The sequence below is a fragment of the Bombyx mori genome, chromosome 12, assembly GCF_030269925.1.
Source record: "Bombyx mori chromosome 12, ASM3026992v2".
Classification (NCBI taxonomy): Eukaryota; Metazoa; Arthropoda; class Insecta; order Lepidoptera; family Bombycidae; genus Bombyx; species Bombyx mori.
The window spans coordinates 5,552,950-5,575,596 of record NC_085118.1 but is presented as its reverse complement, the minus strand read 5'-3'; the positions used below and the strand labels follow the sequence as shown (position 1 = coordinate 5,575,596).

Genomic DNA, 22,647 nt, shown 5'->3' with positions numbered 1-22,647 from the left:
AACATACATATGTCTGAAGCTAATAAAAGCGTATTAAAAAACGTTTTATCCGATAAACGACTCCATTTAATTAGCTTTTCGTGTTTCGTGTACAGGAATGTTCTCGATAGAGTCCAGATAATTTATTTAGAAGATGTTTATCGACGCGGAGGGTGGCTGTCCGAGTATAATAATTGTGTTGACGTACGCCGTTGGCTGTTTGCGAAGACCCTGGGCCTTGTCCTCGTGTTTAATTTATTGAAAACAATGCGTCTCCTGTAGGTCCGGCGGCCGCCTTCTGTTTGCTTTAGTATTGGTGTTTATTGAAGAAACACCAGTTTGATGTATGTTAATGGATACCTACGCGTTTGTAGAAACAGTTTGAGATGTACGGAGCGAGCTGATGTAGCATTTAATAAGAAAAATAACGTTAGTGTTCGAAGGATATATTATGTAGGAACGAAGATGGTTATTATAAAAAAAGGTATTCATAATTAAAAAGGTGAGAACAGTTCGTATCGAAACAAAATATTTTTCTTCGATATTGTTAAAACGCTTACGTTAAATAAGGACTAGTTTATCCTGCCAAATGGAGAAACGATTCAAATGAATTACTGGTGGTAGGACCTCTTGTGAGTCCGCGCCGGTAGGTACCACCGCCCTGCCTATTTCTGCCGTGAAGCAGTAATGCGTTTCGGTTTGAAGGGTGGGGCAGCCGTTGTAACTATACTGAGATCTTAGAACTTATATCTCAAGGTGGGTGGCGCATTTACGTTGTAGATGTCCATGGGCTCCAGTAACCACTTAACACCAGGTAGGCTGTGAGGTCGTCCAACCATCTAAGCAATAAATAAAAAAAATAAGAAAATATATTCTGGGTCAGAAATATCTACGCATGAAAAGCAATTAAATTATATATTCACGAATATCACAATTTCGAGAATAATAACAAACTAAAAACCGAAAGAAACATCATTTAAGTCCTGGTTTTCTTGTTACGATTGAGCTAATATTTATTTTGTAAATTAGCTCGTATCGCCGCGAGTCTTCGGGCCGGCTCCTTACAATAAAATATATTGTAAATGAAACAATCCCCGAGGGATTGGGCCGTTGCGACGATAACTTGCTATTGTTTCGTCTACTTCAATTAATAATTTTGATTAGCCTACGTTTTTGTTAATGAATTATTTGGATGGAGGGCACTCGTTTTTTTTTAACTTGGTTAACCAGTGCTAGGGCGTGCTGTGTGCTTGCACTAGTAGGTACTAACAGCCTGCCTATTGCTGACGCGAAGCAGTAATGCGTTCTGGTTTAAGTGGTGCGGCAGATGTTGTACTATACAACTGAGATTAGTTTTTCCAGGTGGCTGGTATTAACGTTGTTGACGTCTTTGGCCGCCAGGAACCACTTAAGACCAGGCCGTGAGGTCATTCGCCTGTCGAAGTAATAAAAAAACTGAGTAAAAAAAATCCGTTTTTTCCGGTCAGCGCATTATTTATATTATTTTTAGGTTTGGCCGATCGTTATCAGAAAACAAAACCAAAGAGGCGAACGGTATACTCGTAAATTAAAAACCAGAGCCTGTAAACATCACAGCATAAATGCCGCCATCACCATCCATGTGTCAATTGTAGGCAGTAACTATCACCAAACTGCGTCACGGCAGAAAGAGGCTTGGTCCATCCAATGTCCATCTTGTTCTATTTCTGAAAGCTCATTTTCAATCGTTTCGCTTTTAAGGACAGTGTGGTTATTATTGAAACTTCCTAAAAACTTTGTTGCCTGAATAACAACACATACAAATTTCGGCATTTATATCTTATATATAAAATTCTCGTGTCACAATGTTAATTACCATACTCCTCTGAAACGGTTCGACCGATTTTTATGAAATTTTATATGCATGTTCAGTAGGTCTGAGAATCGGCTACTATTTATTTTTCATACCCCTAAATGATAAGGGCTGTCCACCCCTAACATTAATTTTTTATTTTTTGGACAATTTTTTTTGTTATAATGAGGCATTATGTGGTTGAATGAGGTTTTGTTATTTTTATATTCCCTCATCGTTCACAGCGGTACATGCCTCTTTCACTCATTTACCACATCCTTACACACTTACAATAAGTCAGTTTTTTTTTCTACACTAGAAATTCCCTAGAAATCTTATATATGGCAAAACAACGTTTGCCGGGTCAGCTGCTTATATTATATTATTGTGTAATTAATAATTTTTCAAAGTTAACGCGTGTCCTGTGTGTTTATTAAGGTGACAAGCCAACTGAACCTCTATGCGAGGCTCGAACCCTCTCTTAGAGCAGTCGTAAGATTTGAATAAATAACTAATTTGCATATTTAATAACAGGTATCGCGGTTGATCCAATTGTTTTATCTGTTTGAATTATTAATAAGAGACTTCAGGTTATTAGCCGACGGTCTTAACGTTGTAAAATTCAGTACGCAGCTTCATTTAATATGCTCGACGTGGCAATCAAAAATTAATTACGTAAATTTTGTTGAAAATGTTCTTATTAAATATTATTGCGGAAAAGCAGAGCGCAGACTGTAGGTTTTATAAGTAAAAGCATTTTTTAACACTAGCTTGTTGGACAAGCTCACAGCTAACTTAGTGTTAAGTATAATTAAAACCGCTTTTACAGTTTTATCCCGCGTTTATTCTTTTTGTTTTGTTAGATATGACCACGAAAATTGCATAATAAAGTATTTGAATTGTCTCGGATTCCCACCAAAACTGTTCGGTTATTGAAGCGTCGGAAGTAAATAAATGAAAAGATAGTACCTAGTTGTATTCACATCTACGATTCGCGAGAACTTATCTTAAGTATTTCCGGACATTATAAGGTGAATGCAATCATTAATAGTAAAACATGAAATTGTCGAAGTACCAATTGTTTGTATTTTTTACTAGAGATTCTCATTCAGAGCATATCACTGATGAAATATTATATCCCACTATAATATTTAAATAAAAATCGTCAAATTTTCTGAACCATAAATGTTATTGTAATTGTAAAAATAAACCATGTAGGTACTAATTGCATTAATTGAAAGTTGAATTAATGTTGAATGTATAAAGAATCTGCAAAAAAATTATACTCTCCGCTGACCTATTAATCTATCTGTACACTACATCCCGTTAAAAAATTAGTAGCTAGCATGGCTACTTTACCTCAGAAATGTATTAGAAACTTCAAAGCAGCCGAAAGAACGTCAAATAAAGTGTACGAAATTATTTTTATAATTGATAATTGATCGCAAATAAGAATAAATAGTTTTTAAATAAGTTTAGTAAATAGCTTAATTAGATTTCAAATAGAAATCCGCTGCTATGCTTCTGATATTCCTTTAGTTTTTTTACTAACGGAGGGATGCTTCTTACCATGTAAACCAAATGCTAGTACCGAATAGTACATTTAACTCTGACGTCATATGTTGTTAAAATTTATTTCCTGGTGAGATTGAGATAATTTTGTCATTATTTTTATTTATTTATTATTTATGACAAATTTTGTATTGATCTGTTGCTATAAGCTAAAATCTAATTAATAATCGCTTACTTGTGTACTTCTGATACTAAATGCTTACTTGTCTTCTTTCACTGAAATACAAACTTCGACCGAGAATCAAACTCCTTGGTATTCAGAATTACTAATTATTAAATCGATCGAAAAGTAAAACCTTTTTTTATTATTGCTTAGATGGCTGGACGAGCTCACAGCCCACCTGGTGTTAAGTGGTTACTGAAGCCCATAGACATCTACAACGTAAATGCGCCACCCACCTTGAGATATAGTGGCAGGGCGGTGGTACCTTCCCGCGCGGACTCACTCACAAGAGGTCCTATCATCAGTAATTACACAAAATATAATTTTTTGCGTGTTTGATTTTTATTACAGGATGTTATTATTCCTTCACCGTGGAAGTCAATCGTGAACATTTGTTGAGTACGTATTTTTATTAGAAGAATTGGTACCCGCCTGAGATCCGAACACCGGTCCATCGCTCAACACGAATGCACCGGACGTCTTATCCTTTAGGCCACGACGACAACCTCACATTAGTGAACTTGTATATTAGTCTACTATGTCAAGGTACACTTGACACCATCCAAACGTCTTTACATAAACGAATACGATTTCGTGTCTAGCGATGCGTCTAAAATTATCAAATAAATATCTAATACATGAGCAGAAATGATTTCCATAATGAAAGCAGAAGACCAATTAATAAAAATCAAAACAAAATTTTTCTTCATTTCCGCGATAAATAGTGTTATTTATTGTTAGATCGCGCGATTAGTTGCCACAAACCAACCTATCTCTATATCAAAGAAGTCATATGAATCGGTTCGTTAGCAGAATAGCCGTTTTTGTGAAATTTACATATTAACCGCGCCGCCGTAAGGATAGTGGCATTTTCGATGTGTGTTCCGGTAACTTAAGTGGAAGAAACATAATTATTGCTATTAAGTCACAATCAATAAATTATATAATCTTCAAATAAAAATTAAAAAAACTATTCAATAAATTAAAAATTAAAGAGAATTAAACAGATTCTTGAGAACTTTTTGCTCACAGCAAATTCATTAACTATTAAATTGATGCAAAAACTGAAATTGGACCTCGCTTGTACTTTTATTATAGATTCGGATATTGATACGTATTTTAAGTGAGTATATTATAATAGATTTTAATTTTTTCAGCAATTTCAATACATAAGATGACAGTTTTAATTTTTATTCTTTCCTTTGATTTACCAAACAAAGTTCCTAAAACCGACAAATCTATAAAATAGGTGATATTTTTTATGTGAATAAAATAAAATTAACAGTCAAGTTGATGCCTTAAATAAAAACGATAATCCGACAATTACAAAAAACAACAAAAAATTACATACCTTGTAACTTCACACAGCACCGCAACAAAGTTCGTCTTGTTTACGTCTGTAAATACGTTGTTGTTGTTGTTTATGCTAGCCTGGTACTATAACAGACGCGTGCATCCCCTTCTACAGCCTCCGTACAACTGACGTTACGTAACGATGTCCTGGCGATTCTCTTCAACCCCTATTTCCATGCATTTTCTCGGACGTCGACCATTTTCACTTGAACTACCACACCCCCCTTACTACGTTTTCTATGAAATCGTTTCCATGCTATTGTTCGGAAACTGTAGGGCATTGTATTCTGGTTGACTGTGCTCGGAAATTTTCGTGGGAAACCGCGTTAAGGCTCCGCCTCGCGCAGAAACATTCTTACAGGCTCGTCTGAGACATCTCTTTGTATTAAAGTGACGTGTTCGAAGTGAGTGCAGTATAAAACAATTGGGTAAGGTACAGAATGTGCGATTTCGTGCAGTTTTACAAAATTCATTTAAACTTAAATTTGTGTTGAATTTGAGAAATTCTCTTATCCAATTGACAAAGAATAGAATGTTCATAGAGATATTTTAACCTTATTAAGCTAAGGCATACATTACATCATTAACATAATCAAAATCTGCGAACACAATTTGCGAGATCAAAATCGCTACGCAAATACCGGAGCGCATAGATTTAAAAACAATATTATAAATTTCGCGACCCATTATTAGTCTAAGTTTTAGTTAGAAAAATTGCTAACTCGCATATAAGAGGTATACGCACAATGGTTAGCGTCAGTAAACAAAACTGCAATAGGAAATTTTCTGGTTTTTCTTCACCGTTACAATATTTTGTTATTAAGGTATTCAATGCAAATTGTTAATTGCCTGATCCAATATGTTTACGTTATTATAAAATAAAAATTGTTATTGATTGCCTTTAACGATAGTGTAAATTTTAGTTTCTGGTTTGTTGTTAACCACGAAAATATTAAAACTGCTAATTTGCTAATCTTCTCGACTGTATCATACAAGTACGACATTTTATTATGAATTAATTTTAATATCTCATGAACCACGCCCAGTGCGTAGGCGTGTCCTTAGACACGCCCACACGCCTCCTGAACAGCTCGAGTCCTGCTCTTTCAGACAATGTCCTTTATAATCCTACTCATTTCAAAATCACCGATGCATCAGAAGAAAGATATGGAAGCTATGTGTCTTCTTTCGTCCCGTGTTATACCGATATGGCGATCGAGTCTATCGATCGTTCCAACTTTCTAGACGATTGATTAAATACTGAGGGGGATCTGCATATGTGTGAGTTGAATGTAATGAAAGCTTTTTTCGTCTGTTGACTGTTGAACTATGAATGTATTATATGTACGTATATCTACATTTCAGAGATACTACCTACAAAGGACATTCACTAGAATCGTACCTACTGAAAATTAACTAGATGTTATCCATATCCATTCAGTATCTTCACAATTTACATATATTTCAATGATACTAGTGGTCCCTGTGTAGTCGAAATCCTACTATAATTATTGAAATTATAAGTTTGGACATTATAACGGTTCTATTGTCAAAGACTATTTAATATACTTCTACACTTACAGATTTCGCCCAGAGTACATTAAAGACCAATAATATTAAATACTTACAATATTAATCTATTCTCAATTTGACCATAGACTTTCAACAATAACAAAAGTTTGACAATAAACACAGAGTGTATGTGTATGTATATGTGATGTGTCAAATAACTGGTAGTGTATGTAATGTTTTTTTATTGATTTAATAAAAGCATATTTAAAAAAAAATATTAACATTCTGCACTCCTTTTCTATATTCTCTATAAGCGTGACAATATTTAAGCTCCTCGGTACGTGCAATTTTGGTAAAAAGTTTCTGCTTCACGTATTAATATATTGATAATCAAAGTTTAATAATATAGTTTTTAATTTTAACAAGTCTTTCGAAATATTTGGAGGCTTGTTCTGATTAACAAACTACACAAGAACAAGGTAAAGTTGAAGTTGATGTTATTTCTGTCATTTTGTGTATCAATAAAACTTCAAAACAACAAACCATCGTTTGTGAAAAACACTATCATAGTCATTTCAAATTACGTACACAACTCTTTAAAAATAGAACAAAAATAGAACATTACAGATCCGTGGCATGTGTTCACGGGCAGTCACGAGCAGATCGTCAGGATTATGCATCAATAGTTAGGTATTTAAAAAAAAAAATTAGTTCTAGTTATCTAGTTTAATCTAATTAAAATCTATTGAAGTTCTAAGGAACTCAACAGCTTTTCTCAGTGAGAATGTAAAGAACAATCACTGTGGACGTATTGTTGAATGATAACGGAGATCTACGCAACGCAATGATCTCTGTTTTAAATTGAGTCACAAGTACGAAGTTTATGTGTGTGTATTTAAAAATCATTTATCGCTAAGGAACATGTGATTCGCGGCCATAAGTAGAAAGAATGATGTCACTAAGCTACGTTCAAAACAAACCCTTGCCCATCAAATATGTTTTGATTTTATATTACACGTGTTTTTTTACATAAAAATGTAATCCCGAGGTGACTGAAAAATCATTAATCAGCCAATAATTCGGGCTCCTTTTAAAAACATCCAGGGAATCAAAATATTGCGATATAGAGCTTATTGTGGATACGCCCCGCAATTTTTTTTTAAATATAAATCGTGAGTGTTAAATTTAGATTATAAAATAATTTTTAATGAACTAAGATAAATGAAACGTTTTTTTAATTATGGAATAATATGTAGCTTTACGCCATAATCACAACAGGAGAATTTGTGAAATAATGTTGTGATTTATTACATGAAATTACAATAATTCATTACTTTTCTTGAATTTTTATACATACTAAAGGTCCCGCAGTAGTCGAAATTCGACTATAATTAATTCGAATTGTAAGTTTGTAAACTATTATTATTGTATTTTATACTTCTATAATCACAGATTTCGCCAAGGCTACACTATAAAAATAATAATAAAGACAAACAATATATTTCATCTATTCTCAATTTGACCACAAACGTCAAGAATAAAAGTTTGACAATAAATAGTATGCATGCGTGTGTGCCTCAAATACATGGTATGTAGTGTGTGTAATGTTTTCTTTATCGATTTAATGTATCTTTTATGCATTATTTAAAAAAAATATTAGCATTGTGCACTTCTTCTCTATATTCTCTATAAGTGTAGAAAATTTCATACTCCTCTGTCCGCGCAATTTTCGTAAATAGGGATTTTTTTTTTTTTTTTTTTTTGGTCAGGAGGAAATCGCCGGACTTCCGCCCTCCCCTGGGGATGGAAGGCGGGGCATGTCGGAGTCGAACTGACTAAAACCTCCTGTCGCTCAACAACCCGCGTCCGAACCTCGCATGGGACAGAACCCATGCAAAGGCAAAGGGGGGAAAGTGAAGCGTTTAGTGCGGAGCACATCTCTCCCATCACCCTCCCCCTCGGGACGCCGGACTGGCGGTCGTCGGCGCCACGACCACCAGCCCTCTCGGTCGGCAGGCTATCCGGAGCCCGCCTAGATGGCGCCGGTTAGAATGGTCTATCCTACGGAATACCCCGCTGGGTCAGAACCAGCGTGGGTCGAGGATAGCCGGCCTTCCATCACCCGGATGCTCTTGCGTAAAACGCGTGCAGAGCAGCTTGCACGTCGTCTTCTTAGGCCCCCTTCGCCTGTCCCCAGACCGACATATGAAGGGGACCCGAAACACTTAGAGGGCCAGGGCTTGGGCGAGATCCGCCTCCCTGGCCCCCGCTCGACGGCGGCGGGCTTGCGTGTCTCTCACGCGCCCCGCCGCCTCCTTCTGCGAGATGGTGCACTCGCAGAAGTCGAGCATCGCCTTCCACGACTCGTCGTCGCCGAGCATCGATGCCACAACACTCGGCAACGACAAGTCGTTTCCTATTTTTGCGACGAGGACACGGCGCCACCCCTCCCATGCGGGGCAGGCGACGAGCGTGTGCTCCGCCGTGTCCAAGCCGCAACCACAATGGTGGCACTCTGCCGTCGGCTCGGCTCCGATCCGGTGCAGGAACTCACCGAAGCAACCATGCCCAGTGAGCACCTGCGTGAGCCGGAAAGTGAGGCGTCCTCTGTCACGATTCACCCAATTCACAAGAACCGGGCGAATCGCCTCGACGGTCCTACGACCAGCCGAAGGATCGGCCAGCCGTCTGGACCATGCCTCCAGCACGGACCGCCGAGATTGGGCCCTCCGCGCTCTGACCACACTGGGGCTGGGACGTGCCACGCCCCGGATACGAAGGTCAGCCCGCCACTGATAGTCAGCAGCGAGCGCCTCCGCCTCCAGGACCCAAGGCGGCGTCCCAGCCAGTACACACGCCGCCTCGAAAGAGATGGTGCGATAACCACGGATGACCCTGACCGCGATGGTGCGTTGCGGCCGTTGCAGCAGCTTCGCTACCCCCACGGCCAGGGACTGGCCCCACACGGGCGCCCCGTATAGGGCCATTGATCGCACCACCCCTGTATAGAGACGGCGCGTCACCTGGTCAGGCCCCCCGACATTGGGAAGGAGCCGGCTTAACGCGCCGGCCACCCCCAACAAACGAGGGACCAGATTCTGAAAGTGAGCACGGAAGGTCCAACGACTGTCCAGAATGAGGCCGAGGTACTTCAACTGCACCCCGACCCCGATACGGACGCCTCCAACCACGATATGGGCATCGACAGGTGGCACTCTCCGGGGCCTGTGGACGTAAATAGGGATACAAAGTTTTTGCTTCACGTATTAATATATAGATTATTTCATTAATCGTGACCTTAAATGTCCGAATTTCATTATTTTGACATTGTTGTTTGTTTGAGCAACAGGCTAACTCTATTTTTATTAAAATTCAATTTAATGTTAGTCGTTGTTAAGGGCGTAAATTGAAAACGATTTAGGGGCTACCTTAATAGCTCCCCTGAGGTATTGAGAAATAACATATTTTTGAAACGTATCGGGAAAATTGATAATTTTAGTAAAAGTATTGAAATTTGGCCAAGACAGTAACTTTCAAAAACCTAGAATACATTCCATTTTTATGTATATTCCTTACTATAGTGATGGAACCTCAGATTTAACTTAAAGATAGGCAAATAATCAAACCCGCAAAAAAAAAAAACTTATAATTTGAGTCATAACATGGTCTTGTGCCGCCGTGCGGATAGTGCTGACACCCTGCGTATTTCTATGCCATATATTACGTTATGTTGTCTTTAAGCTTAACATATAGCACTTAGTGGATTATAAATTCGATCAATCTTCTATGGAGTAAATTCAGAATGCAAGCTATAATGCAGCATATCCATCCTAAGGTGCTTCACTAGGCATTGCATAAAATGTATAGCATTAATTTCCGCAAAATAACAAACTAAAATGAATCCACGTTATCATCTCTCAAGCGTTTTTTGACATAATGATGATAAAAATATGATGTCGAGCTCCCCTCCGGATATCCGGTGGATATTGTGTTATCCGGGCGTCACAATAAGAACCTCGTGATGAATTTGTACCGGGAAATACCACTTGATTGATAATGTAAAGTGTTTGGTCGGAAAAATAGTAGAGAAGAGAACTCCAGCTTAAGAACATCTTATGTACAGATTATCAAAATTGGTGTGGTATATTCAGAGAAATAAACATCCGTTGCTACTTGGTATTTCAGATTGTTGAAAATCAATAAATACATCTCGACATATGATGTTTTAAATGGGTAGACATCTATTATTCACAGCCACTAGAATAGTTCACGTTGCTATTGTTCTTTTGAGAAATGAGTTTATTGAGACAATTGTTTTTTTTTCCTACTTAAGCTGATGGTTTTGAGGGGCCAAATCAGTGTTACCGGGCGAGTAGGTGAGATGACGGGGCTCAAACCTGACGTTGTTGCTAACACGAACCCTAGCAAGAGCCGTGCTTCGCAGAATCGACTACCGGATCGGAAACGCGACCTACTGAGAAGATCCGGCGAGAAATTCAGGGGGCTGATGCTTAGGTTAGGTTGCACGTCGAACTCTTTGCCGAGTTCGACGAGTACCTACGGTTACCGGGGTCCCTACTCCCTCTGATGAAACCGTAAGAACGTGTCTAGGGCGTCGACGGCGACCGGTTCCTGCTTGATCAAGATTCGGGGAGTTGTCAGTGGCGGCAACGATAAGCCATTATCATGACCCCCTTAACTACTGCACCACCGAGACAGTAATAAGTTTGCTAAATTATTTATTTTGTTAGATGAAGTGGACAAAAGCTGCTCTTAAGTTGTTTGGTCTCCTTTGGAGGCGCTCGGGCAGCTGTTATTAAATCCCACCCATCCTGGCTGAGCTTCTGCTCGCCCACCTATCCTGGTGAAAATGGAGAGGCCTCCGGGCCACTAGTAATCCCTCATTTATAAAAAAAAAAGTTAAGTGCCTTGACTGCAATGTGAAATGTGTAATGAACAGGCTTGTTTGCTCTTTGCCTGGGTGATTATTAACTATATCTATATTAATATATAAATCTACAGTGATTTTTACGGATGTTCCGTTGTAACTACTGAACCATGCATCCGATTGACTTGAAACTTGGTATCCATGTAGAAAATACATGTACTTAATGGATAGGCTAATATTTATATGAGTGTTGGACTCCCTAATAATAATGACAATAAATAAGAATGTTAATTTTAAAAGCCCATCGAAGCGGGCGAGTTGTATATTATTTATTTAATCATACATAATATACTCGTTTAAGTATGTTTACCAGTCTTTGTTACGCATAACACAGGGAATAAATAATAAATTGGCATTGGAAGACCGGCCGTGATTTGTTCCCAGCTACTATTATTCTACTATATTTATTTATTATTATTATTATTTCTTTTGGTACGAGGAATGTCTTTTTCAGTTTATACTTTTGTGATTCGAGTGAAATAAAATGCTGTTACTGCATTTAGGTTTACTGCATCGATTCAATCTGAGCCTTATAGTAATGATGAAAAATCGCAAATTATCGTTCGTTCAAATATTGGAAGTACACACGAAACTTTGATTTATTGTTTTAATAATTACATAAGATCACTAATCAATAACACAAGAACAACGGTATAATAATTAATTAATTTATAAGTGGTTCAGCGAATACATCACCCAATCTGAGTTTAATATTAATTCTATTTACATATACCAGTATTGACTTGGTATTTACATAATTAATTTTCTTTATTAATCTATAAAACGTGAATTGTTTTACGAATAAGCAATTGGTTACGAACAGTTTACGTCCACAGATATGATAGACAGTGAGTGCCGGTCAAAGTAATAAAACCAAAACAAACACGAAATTTTTCGTAAAATCTCGAAGCAATTTATGCAGCGTAAATCATAGGGCGGCTTGCATAATGATATAATAAAATAGGGCCCGATACTTTGTTTATTGTTTTGATGAATCAGCCTTTTCGTCCCCTCGGCGTGCAGGCAACGGAAGGGAATGCACCCGCATGTGCCTCTCAAGAAAAATACGGAAAAAATCTTAGAGATTTCTTTCTCGTGGAGGGCAAGATCGATTTGGTGTACCGTTAAATACCAGGTGATTCGTCACTAGAGCTATGTATCGGGAAGTTAGAAAAAATCATTAAAAAAACATTACACACACTACCATGTATTTGACACACGCACGCATGCATACTATTTGTTTATTGTCAAACTTTTGTTATTGTTTATAGTCTGTGGCCAAATTGAGAATAGATTAAATATTGTTTGTCTTTATTAATATTTGTTTAGAGTATAGTCTTGGCGAAATTTGTGACTATAGAAGTATAATAGTCTTTGACAATAGAATTATATAATATTAGTGTACAAGCATATAATTTCAATTAATTATAGTCGAATTTCGACTACCGGAGGACCACTAGTTTTTATTAAAATTAATAAGAACTAGTAGTAGAATAGCCTCGAGCAGGGAGAGATGGCGCGACATCGTGAGACGCATCAAGTCTGCCCCTTCCAACACTACATGACGATCACGACCACTCTGTCACGAGTGACACGACTGAGAAGAAGAAGAATTAACATTCTGCACTCCTTCTCTATATTCTCTATAAGTGTGGGAAATTTCATACTTCTTGGTCCGCGCAATTTTCGTAGAAAGGGGTACAAAGTTTTTCTTTCACGTATTAATTTAAAGATGTCGAATGAAAGAAAGGACTATATTATGATAATCAGAAATCATACGTTTTTTTTGGAGAATGGGAAAAATATTAGTCAGTTGGGATGAATGGTATATAAAATAACGCGGACATAAGGCTACACAGGGCCTATGCGCAGCAGCGTTCTTTGAGTATTTTACCAGGATAATACGTATGCCTATCAGCGTATACTGGTAGGGCGTATTGTGAACTCAATCTGGCAGTTACTATTGTGAAAGCGATTATGTGTTTTAATATAAAGGGTATACGTTTCAGTATGGATGTTACGCAATAAAATTGAAACTTCGAACTCATGACGGAGATATGGGGTCGAAACAATCACCGTTCCCGCTAAACTTCAGTCATGAATCGACACCTTCCAAACTATAGTACGGGACTCGTAACCTCAAAAGCATTTAAATAATATGTTGATACCCTATTCTTCAGACCGGAACAAACTCTGCTTTGTGGCTGAATTAACCAGAACTGCGATATCGACCCGTGCAGACTCCCGTCAAGCCTTATTACTAGTGAATTGAAGATCTATTATCCCACTACTTTATAATGAAATAGAATGCAACAGCCCTTTACTAGTTTGTTATTTACTTGTGGTAGGACATCTTGTAAGTCCGCACGGGTTGGTACCTCCACCCCGCCTATTTCTGCCGTGAAGCAGTAATGCGTTTCGGTTTGAAGGGTGGGGCAGCCGTTGTAACTATACTGAGATCTTAGAACTTATATCTCAAGGTGGGTGGCGCGTTTACGTTGTAGATGTCTATGGGCTCCAGTAACCACTTAACATCAGGTGGGCTATGAGCTCGTCCACCCATATAAGCAATAAAAAAAATGTTTTTATTAGCTAAGTAACGTTTATTTAAAGAATTACAGCAAATGTAACAGTCCGAATAAAATGGGACAATTACCAAAATAAGGATTTACATGGCTCTTGGTTGAATATAATACCAAATTAAAAAGTAAGCCATATTTTTTGCAGTAACACTAAACAGCGTGTAATAAAAGAAAAACAAAAGGAAATCTGAAAAACGAATGAACATATTATTATCCAAATCGCGTTCAAATAATTCCTTTTCAGCACTATCAAGTCGACAATCTTCATTATCGGCAGAAGTCGGCATTTCGTAAAGCATTTCTTTGAAGTTAAAGGTATTTGGAGAACTTTGAACTTGACATAAGTGTATGAAGCAAATCACACGTATACTTCGACTTCTAGTTCTAGAATGTACTTCGTGATTCAATGTTCTCGGTTTTCACTCTTGAATTTTTTTCAAAGAACGTGTCAAACGAGCCTTTCACTGTAGTTATAGGTTTAGTTGAGTCTATAGCATTGTCGAATTCTATGAGCAATCTCCAATCTCTATATATAAAAATGAATTGCTGTTCGTTAATCTCGTTAAAACTCGAGAACGGCTGGACCGATTTGGCTAAGTTTGGTCTTGAATTATTCGTGGAAGTCCAGGGAAGGTTTAAAAGGTGAGAAAATATAAAAAAAGCTCGGAATTGTATAAAAACAAACAATTTTGTTTTTCCTTTGATGTGTCCCCTTGATGTGTCTTTTATTTATCGATTGAGGCACTACGAAGTCTGCCGGGTCAGCTAGTATATAATTTAAGTACGTCATGGGGTCATTTGCTATTCATGCGAAGAAAACGAACAATCGAGAAATCTTCACATTGTTATTATTAATCTATCCAAACATATAAATATATGCAGTTGAATTTATCTATTTACCCAATTGCACGTTTGAAGTGCGGCCCTTAATTAATTTTAAAACAGCATTGTGTTATAGTTAATATATTTTAAAATTCATCCATTATAGTGCGAATAATGTTTGAGTAAAATAGACTTAAAGACTAGGTAGGAAGGAAAGTAGCCTATTGTTGGCTACTTAAAAAGTCACGTAAACAAATCGATCTCGCTGAAATATTAACAAAACGATCGTTCTCGCAAACGAACCGTACAAATTGCCAACTATTTGCAGATCGTTTACTTTAGCAGTTGATCGAATTCGCGTTTGTTTGGTCACGGCGCGATTAAGTCTCTGAATTTTTTATATTGCGTCGTCGTCGAATGTTTTCGGATCGTTTTCGGAATTTCACCTGATTGTCATCTGAATAATGTATGGAAACGGTGAGCCGGTAGTTGGCGGGAACGATTTTTCAATTACATCACAATACGCGTTGCTTTGTTTACGTTTGTATGACAAAAACGTTTTCACTAAAAACTGATTTGATTCGGTTTTTGTTTTTCTGTTAACTTTTTTAGTGTTCGTGTCATTGGAATTGAAATAAAGCTGCTTTCAGACTACGTCGTAATATAATAGCATATATTATATAGCTCATAGCACAACAATATCGCGCGCCATACATTGTTAAGGACACGTTCACAATGTACTGTACTATACTATATATTATTGGCTTAGTATACGACTTACTTACTATGTTATACTATATAGCACTATAGTATAGCAAGTCTGAAAACAGTTTGAACAAATAATGTGATCGATGAAGGAAAGTCATGATTTAAACACTTAGTGATATCCAACCTAACACTTAATTCACCTAACCTATAATTACGAGAATATACCTAGTCAGGTCATAAATTCTGTCACATGTTTAATGTAAAATAATTGAAACAAGTTTATTCATTATGTAACCATTCATATACCAAAATGAACTTAACAAAACATAGATTCTTATGACACTAAAGTTTATTCAAAATGACCTCCGTGATTTTGAATACAGGCCTTTAATCTGCGCGGCCAGTCGTCTATCGCAGCACGAACGAGGTCCATGTCAATATCGGCGGCTGCCTTAATCAAGGATGTCTTGAGTGACTCCAAATTGGGATGAGGCTTTGAGCACGCCTTTCCTCCAAGTGTTGCCATATCTTGTAATCTAACGGATTCAAATCTGGACTGGAGGAGGGCCAGTCTTCGTGCCGGATGAAGTCGATTTCACGCGCCGCCAGCCAGTCTTGTGTGCTCTTCGCTCTATGAGCTGGCGCCGAATCTTGTTGGAATACCCAGTGCCTGTTATTGAACATAGTATGAGAAACAGGTTCCACAAGATTCGTCAGGACTATATTTTGATACACAACTGCATTCGTTTTTACACCTTTCTCACAAAAATGTACCTCTGTTAAGCCCCAATAAGAAACTCCCAACCATACCATGAGCGAGGATGGAAAATGACCTCGTTGGACACGCAGAATACGGTTGCTCGCTTCTTCACTACTGTGTGCGTACACCTTATCATTTTGTTTGTTGTAGCTCTCTTCTACGGTAATAATTTTTTCATCCAAAAAAAGAATTTCCCGATATTTTTTTCCCGCGTACCGCTTCAACAAACCGCGGCATCTCTTCAGTCTCAGGTCCATTAGACGAGCATTCAAACGATGTCCTGTTTTTCTTCAATATGCCCGAAGCCCTAAGTCTTCATTTAACACCCTTTTCACCGTGGTTCTGCTTAACCCCATCTGAAGGACCAATAGTTTCTACTTACGTTTGGGATTTCTTTGAATTCGCGCCTTCACAGCTTTTATCACTGCTGGAGTCCTAACAGACCGAGGGCGACCACTTCTTGACCTGTCATCTACACTAGAGTCTTCATTGTATCGTTTGATGGTACGATAAACGAATCTTTTGGTTATATTCAAATTTTTCAGTATGTTAAAAATTTGAATTGGCGCGTAACCGCAACGATGCAACGCAATAACTACAACACGGTTTTCTTTAAGCGTCCACTCCATATTTAAAAATGAGTAAAATTCTAAAAAAATACATTTTTATTTTCATGAACAATTCGAAATTCGAATTCAATAAACTTTTTTGTGGCCAGCATTCTAAAAGAAAAGTTTTTACTGTGTGACAATACTTATGACCTGACTAGTTATATTACTAGAGTTTTCCACAATAAATCTCATAGGATGTTACGTATAGCTTATATACTATCTCTTACAATAAGCAGGCAATCTAATAAAATTCAGGACCTAACAAAAAATCGTAAAAAAAAAATCGTCAGAGATAATTAACAGTCCCACCCCGCAATGTCCGTCCGACCGATCTATTTCAGGGGGTTGCCTCAAACGAAACTGTCGCCACAAAGTGTTGACTGCCGATAAATGAGAGCTCGTTTTTTGCCGTCGAACTAAAGGTTTTTACCTCGAGAGCGGCGATAATATCGGGAACGCCACGCCGCCGTCCGTAATGTCCGCGTGGATTATTGCAATATAAATTGTCCACAGTTGCCCATTCGATTGGGTAGGGCTGCGTGAATCGGTTTCATTTTTTGATTAAATATAATGGATACATAAAAATACATTTTTTTTAATGCTTAGATGGGTGGACGAGCTCACAGCTCACCTGGTGTTAAGTGGTTACTGGAGCCCATAGACATCTACAAAGTAAATGCGCCACCCACCTTAAAAATGCCAATGCCATTGATTACGCAAGTGTTGGGACCTCCTTTTGTTGTTCTATTGATTATAAGTCAAATTAACCTAATAAAAATTAATTTACAACTTTGAAATATTAACTGCCGGATTAGTTTACTGTAGTTTTAGCAGAAGAAACGCTTTGATTATAGTATTGGTGATTTTATTATTTAACATAAAATGGTGATTTTATTATTTAACATAAAATCACTATCCTAAAACATAAAAAGAACAGACTTAGATAATAACAGTTCACATCCCTAACGATCTGGAATTTTCCGCATTTGGCCAGTCACTCCCCAAAGGACCATTTAACGATATTAGGGCTTTATTTTTTATAGTTCGGAACAAAAAGAGCTCAAACGATATATTTTACGAAGTGGCCGCTTCACCATTTCTGTTTGTCATATTCACTTTAACGGACCAGTGGTTTGTTTCGGAAAATTGTGAAAATATACCACGCTCTTGGAATATTTAGTGTTCATTATTTGAATTCCGTTTTTTTTTCATTCACAGTATTTTAGGTTTAAGAACATAACTGTATTGTTACATTATTAATTTATGTATAAAGATATACTGGTAAACGGCTACCATCCGTAGTCAAAGTGTGGTTTTGCAGTGGGCTGGAAACGTTTTAAATGAAAATATCTATAAATATATAATTTAGTGTCTATAAAAGTGATTTAATAGTTTTTTATAAACATTCGAATTTCGTCACCAATTGATCATCGTTTTACACGAATACAATTTATATTGAGGCAATGCAATCGTAGTAAAAGTAAAAACTACAAGATTGCAGATATATCTGTGATCTGAATTTAGTAATGAAGCATACTTACTCTCTAAAATATAAGCCGCAAAACTATAATTTGCGTAATTACTGGTGGTAGAACCTCTTGTGAGTCCGCATGGATAGGTATCATCACCCCGCCTATTTCAGCCATGAAGCAGTAATGCGTTTCTGTTAGAAGGGTGGGGCAGCCGTTGCAACTATACTGCGACCTTAGAACTTATATCTCAAGATGGGTGGCGCATTTACGTTGTAGATGTCTATGAGCTCCAGTAACCATTTAACACCAGGTGGGCTGTGAGCTCGTCTACCCATCTAAGCAATAAAAAAAATGGAGCTGGTCAGAAAACCAGCTCTTGAATAATGCAGAGCACTGATGATTATCTATCTATGTATTATCAGCCAGCACTGATGGACATAGGCTTCCTCCAAGGTTCATTGCATTTAGCAATCCAGGGCAGCCCGCATCCAGCAGAAGAGAGCTTTAGCAGGTCCGTCTATGAATAGCAGTGGCGTAAGCTGGGGCTAGTATGTTGACCTTAGAAGCTATATGTGTATTCCAAAAAAGCTCAGTTTTATTTTGTTTAATTGTACCGATCTCGTCACCTAAATTCCACTGAAACACCTGTCATCAGAATAGAGCTCATTTCTACTATCCGGAATTGCTATAGACACCTATAGTTTTAGCGCCATGACAAAACCTTCTCAAAATGTGGTTTGAAAAATGACCTTAGCGGTAGATATGGTGAGGTTCCGGCTATTTCCGCTAACAATTTACTATCATGATTACTATACATCACACGGGCTTAAAGTTCACGTGCCTTCGATGGTCAAGCCGCGTAGAAAATTCATTCAAACAAACAAAAGTAAACTGAAAAATGAAAAGCAGAATTTTTCCACAGAATGCTTCCAAGGCAGATACTCAGTCAGGTGATACCAAAAGTTGCAACAAAGGGCACCGCGTAAAAAATCCCATTGTTATCGAGGGTATAATTTATTAGGGGTCCCGGCTCAGCGTAGCCTTTTTTTATATATCATCGCATTATCCCCACTACGAGAGTTACAACTTCTTAAAGGAAATCAGGGGAAATTAATATAAGCGCTTAAAACTGTCCGGTGCAGCCTGACTTTGTGCTGTGATAAATGTGATCTTTTTTTTTACCTTTACTATGTAATAACACCTTTATTGAAAGTTTTACTTTTGATTGTCGGAAAGTTGAGGTAAAAAGGTTTTTTTGTTTGTTTTTGCGCTAACTGAATGTGGTAGTGTTAAGTGGCGGTCACAATACTATTTTTAGGAACTTCGCAATTTGTATCATTTATTCTATGGGGTGTGCTCTGAGGAGATGACCGTGATATCCCACACCACAATGCGTTTTCAGGAATCGTATTTGTCTCTTACCGTTCTGTTATGTAGTGAAGTTTTCCTTAGTTTCTCATGAACGCTATGATGTCTATCTTCAAACGAAGTCTGAGATGAGTCCCCAGCAGTAGATTGGCTGTGCCCCTGACTTTGCTATACACGAGCGATTGCGACCATTCACAGATAGGCCATATGCTTGTATGTCTACAGAGACAAAAAAAAATGCAACAAAAAAAACAAATTTAGCCTTCTTATGTTAGTGTGTGATTAACCCTTTGCATGTATTCTCGTTTATTTTATAATAAAGTAAAAAAAATATTCGAGTATGGACAAAAATAAATAAAAAATAATGAAAAATAAATTCGTATTACTTATATAAAAAATCCCAACACCTTAAATTATAAACGACGAACAAATACTCAAAATGAACAAATTGAAAAAAGCAAACAAAAGCCCCGTGTTGAGGACATCCCACGTTGTTCATCCGTTTACGATTAAAATGTGTCCCTAATATTTTTATCTCTCCACATAAATACCCGGTAATGAGAGACCCGAAATTCTCGGGACGTTTTAGAAAATTTATTCAAGTCTCCATTCGTTCGAGTGTGCACAATTTTGATACAAAAATAATCTGCGTTTAATATTAAAATCCATATTAAATCATGCGAATATTTGTATTAAATTAGTTTGTTTTTTGATGATACACGGCTTCGAGATCTTGGTTTTTTCTGTAGTACTTCGATATTCGTTGTAGAATATCGTTGATTTGACGTTGCTTAATAGAATTTAGGAGGGTAGATAGATCGTGGCACGCTCAACATCGACTCCGATAAAAATTAACAAAAATTTAATCTAAAAAGTGACTTGAGATACATTATATAAGTGTGTACAGAGACTTAGTGCTAAGGGAGCTGGTGAAGATAAAATACAGTGGAAACACAAATATCAAACTCATAAAAACTCGAATCAAACATTGTGCAAACCATCTACAAAGTTTTGATCTCCAAGGCCTTCTGAGAGCATTTATGCGTCTTTTGAGACACAACACCTCAAGCCAGAACACACTTGTGTAAGTAATAGTGAAATTATTAAATCAAAGTGAAGAACAAAACAAGTGCAAAGTATCATATGATAATCGATAAGATTGTTGTTTTGGAAATCATCATAGCTCCAATCAGTGTAACATCCCACGCGCCATCTATTACAACAGAAGCTAATTACCACGTCACACTCATCGACGTCAAGTCAAGAGCTAACTAAAACAAACACGCACCGCTAGAGGACATCACTTGCATCATAACAAACCGTAACGATGGAAGAAGTTTTAAACACGCTAATTTCAATAAAAAAAGAACTGGAAGAACAAAGAATTGAAATTAGAGAAACTGGAAAAAATGTTACGGAAAAAGTTACACAAAATATTACTAGTATATTCGAGGAGAAATTTTTGGTCTGGGAAGGAAAACTTGGAGAAATGAAAGAAAAAGTGGAAAATCAAGAAAAAAGAATTCATTACCTGGAAAAACAAACAAGAGTAAGAAACTTAGTATTTTTCGGTATCGAGGAAAACGAAACATCATACAAGAGTTTCGAAGAAAATATAATTAAATGGATTGAGCAATATTTCTCTATCAAACTAACCTACAGCGACATTCAAGAGATAAAAAGACTGGGAAAGAAACAAGAGAGACCACGTCCAACTGTTGTAACTTTCACTACACTAGGAATAAAAATCGAAATATTTAAACAAAAAAGAGCGCTGAAAGATACACAGTACTATATGAAAGAAGACTTCCCCAAATATGTACTTGAAAAAAGAAAGGCACTACAGGAACAACTGAAATTAGAGAGGGAAAAGGGAAATACAGCTATACTCAAATATGATAAACTAATTGTATCAAAATACCAAAGTAAAAGAAAATACCGGTCATCTCCAGACAATACCCCACAAATCAATATAGACAAGTATACTCAGGCTAGTAAAAAAAACAAGACAAAGCAGATTGGCAAGACAGTCACTAGGTCAAATAGTATCACAGAAGGAGTCATAAAACCTAGCATGCTCAACTTCTTAGTTAACAAAAATACAATCAAAACTAACAACAACCAAGAAAGTAACAGCGAGAATATATAGCAACTAAGCCCCTCCTACCACAAAGATGCCACAATCGAACAAAATAACATACAAAAAAAAATATATAAATGTATATAAAAAAAAATCTTCCAACCCGGTTGGTCACCGTGGAAGAATACGACCATAACCCTCCAGAGAAGTCACCAATAGAGGAAAGAAATACCCTAGATAAATATAAACTAAGCATTAATGGGCATCACTGGAGGAGGCCTTCACCCAATCTGGGGTTCCAGTAGATTAAATAACTACATAATATTAAGTAAACATAACTATATAATATTAAGTAAACATACTAATTATATTAAGTAAGTGATAAAAACTATATAAAAAAAATAATTATATAATATTAAAATCAAATAATAAAAAATAAAAAAATAAAACTAACACATAGATAGATTTTAAGCTATGTAAATTTACTGGAAATAAAAAAGGCTTTATTATATATTATTATAATAGAATTTTACAGAGTTGTAAAATTAAGGTGTGTTTAATTTAAATAAACGAGCCGAGAATTTCTTTTGTAGAACGAGTAGTGTAGTTTATTTACTACTACTGACTACTAAGTTAAATAAATTTTTGCTTACTATTCTGCTCTCACACAAAAGTGTCGTTTGCTATTTCTATGACCATGCTGCAAATTCCAACCGCATAGCAATTTGGTTTTACGTGGTTGCTACCAAAGCTATTGGGATTAATTTTGGACTAATTAAATATGTGATCTTTTTAGTGTATCCCATCACTTCTGGGTATGATTCAGAGCTATTAAACAAAGAATTGAACGAAAAATAAACAAAAAGCAATTTATTTATCCTTATTG

At 37.0% G+C, this 22,647-nt stretch overlaps 1 protein-coding gene across 1 annotated transcript; it reads left to right on the top strand.

Moving 5' to 3' along the window:
• The first annotated feature begins 21,008 nt into the window (after nt 1-21,008).
• On the top strand, nt 21,009-21,830 carry LOC134199898 (uncharacterized). Its single transcript, XM_062671603.1, has one exon. It carries the CDS (start codon nt 21,009-21,011, stop codon nt 21,828-21,830), a length of 822 nt encoding a protein of 273 aa, XP_062527587.1.
• Nucleotides 21,831-22,647: the final 817 nt, after the last annotated feature.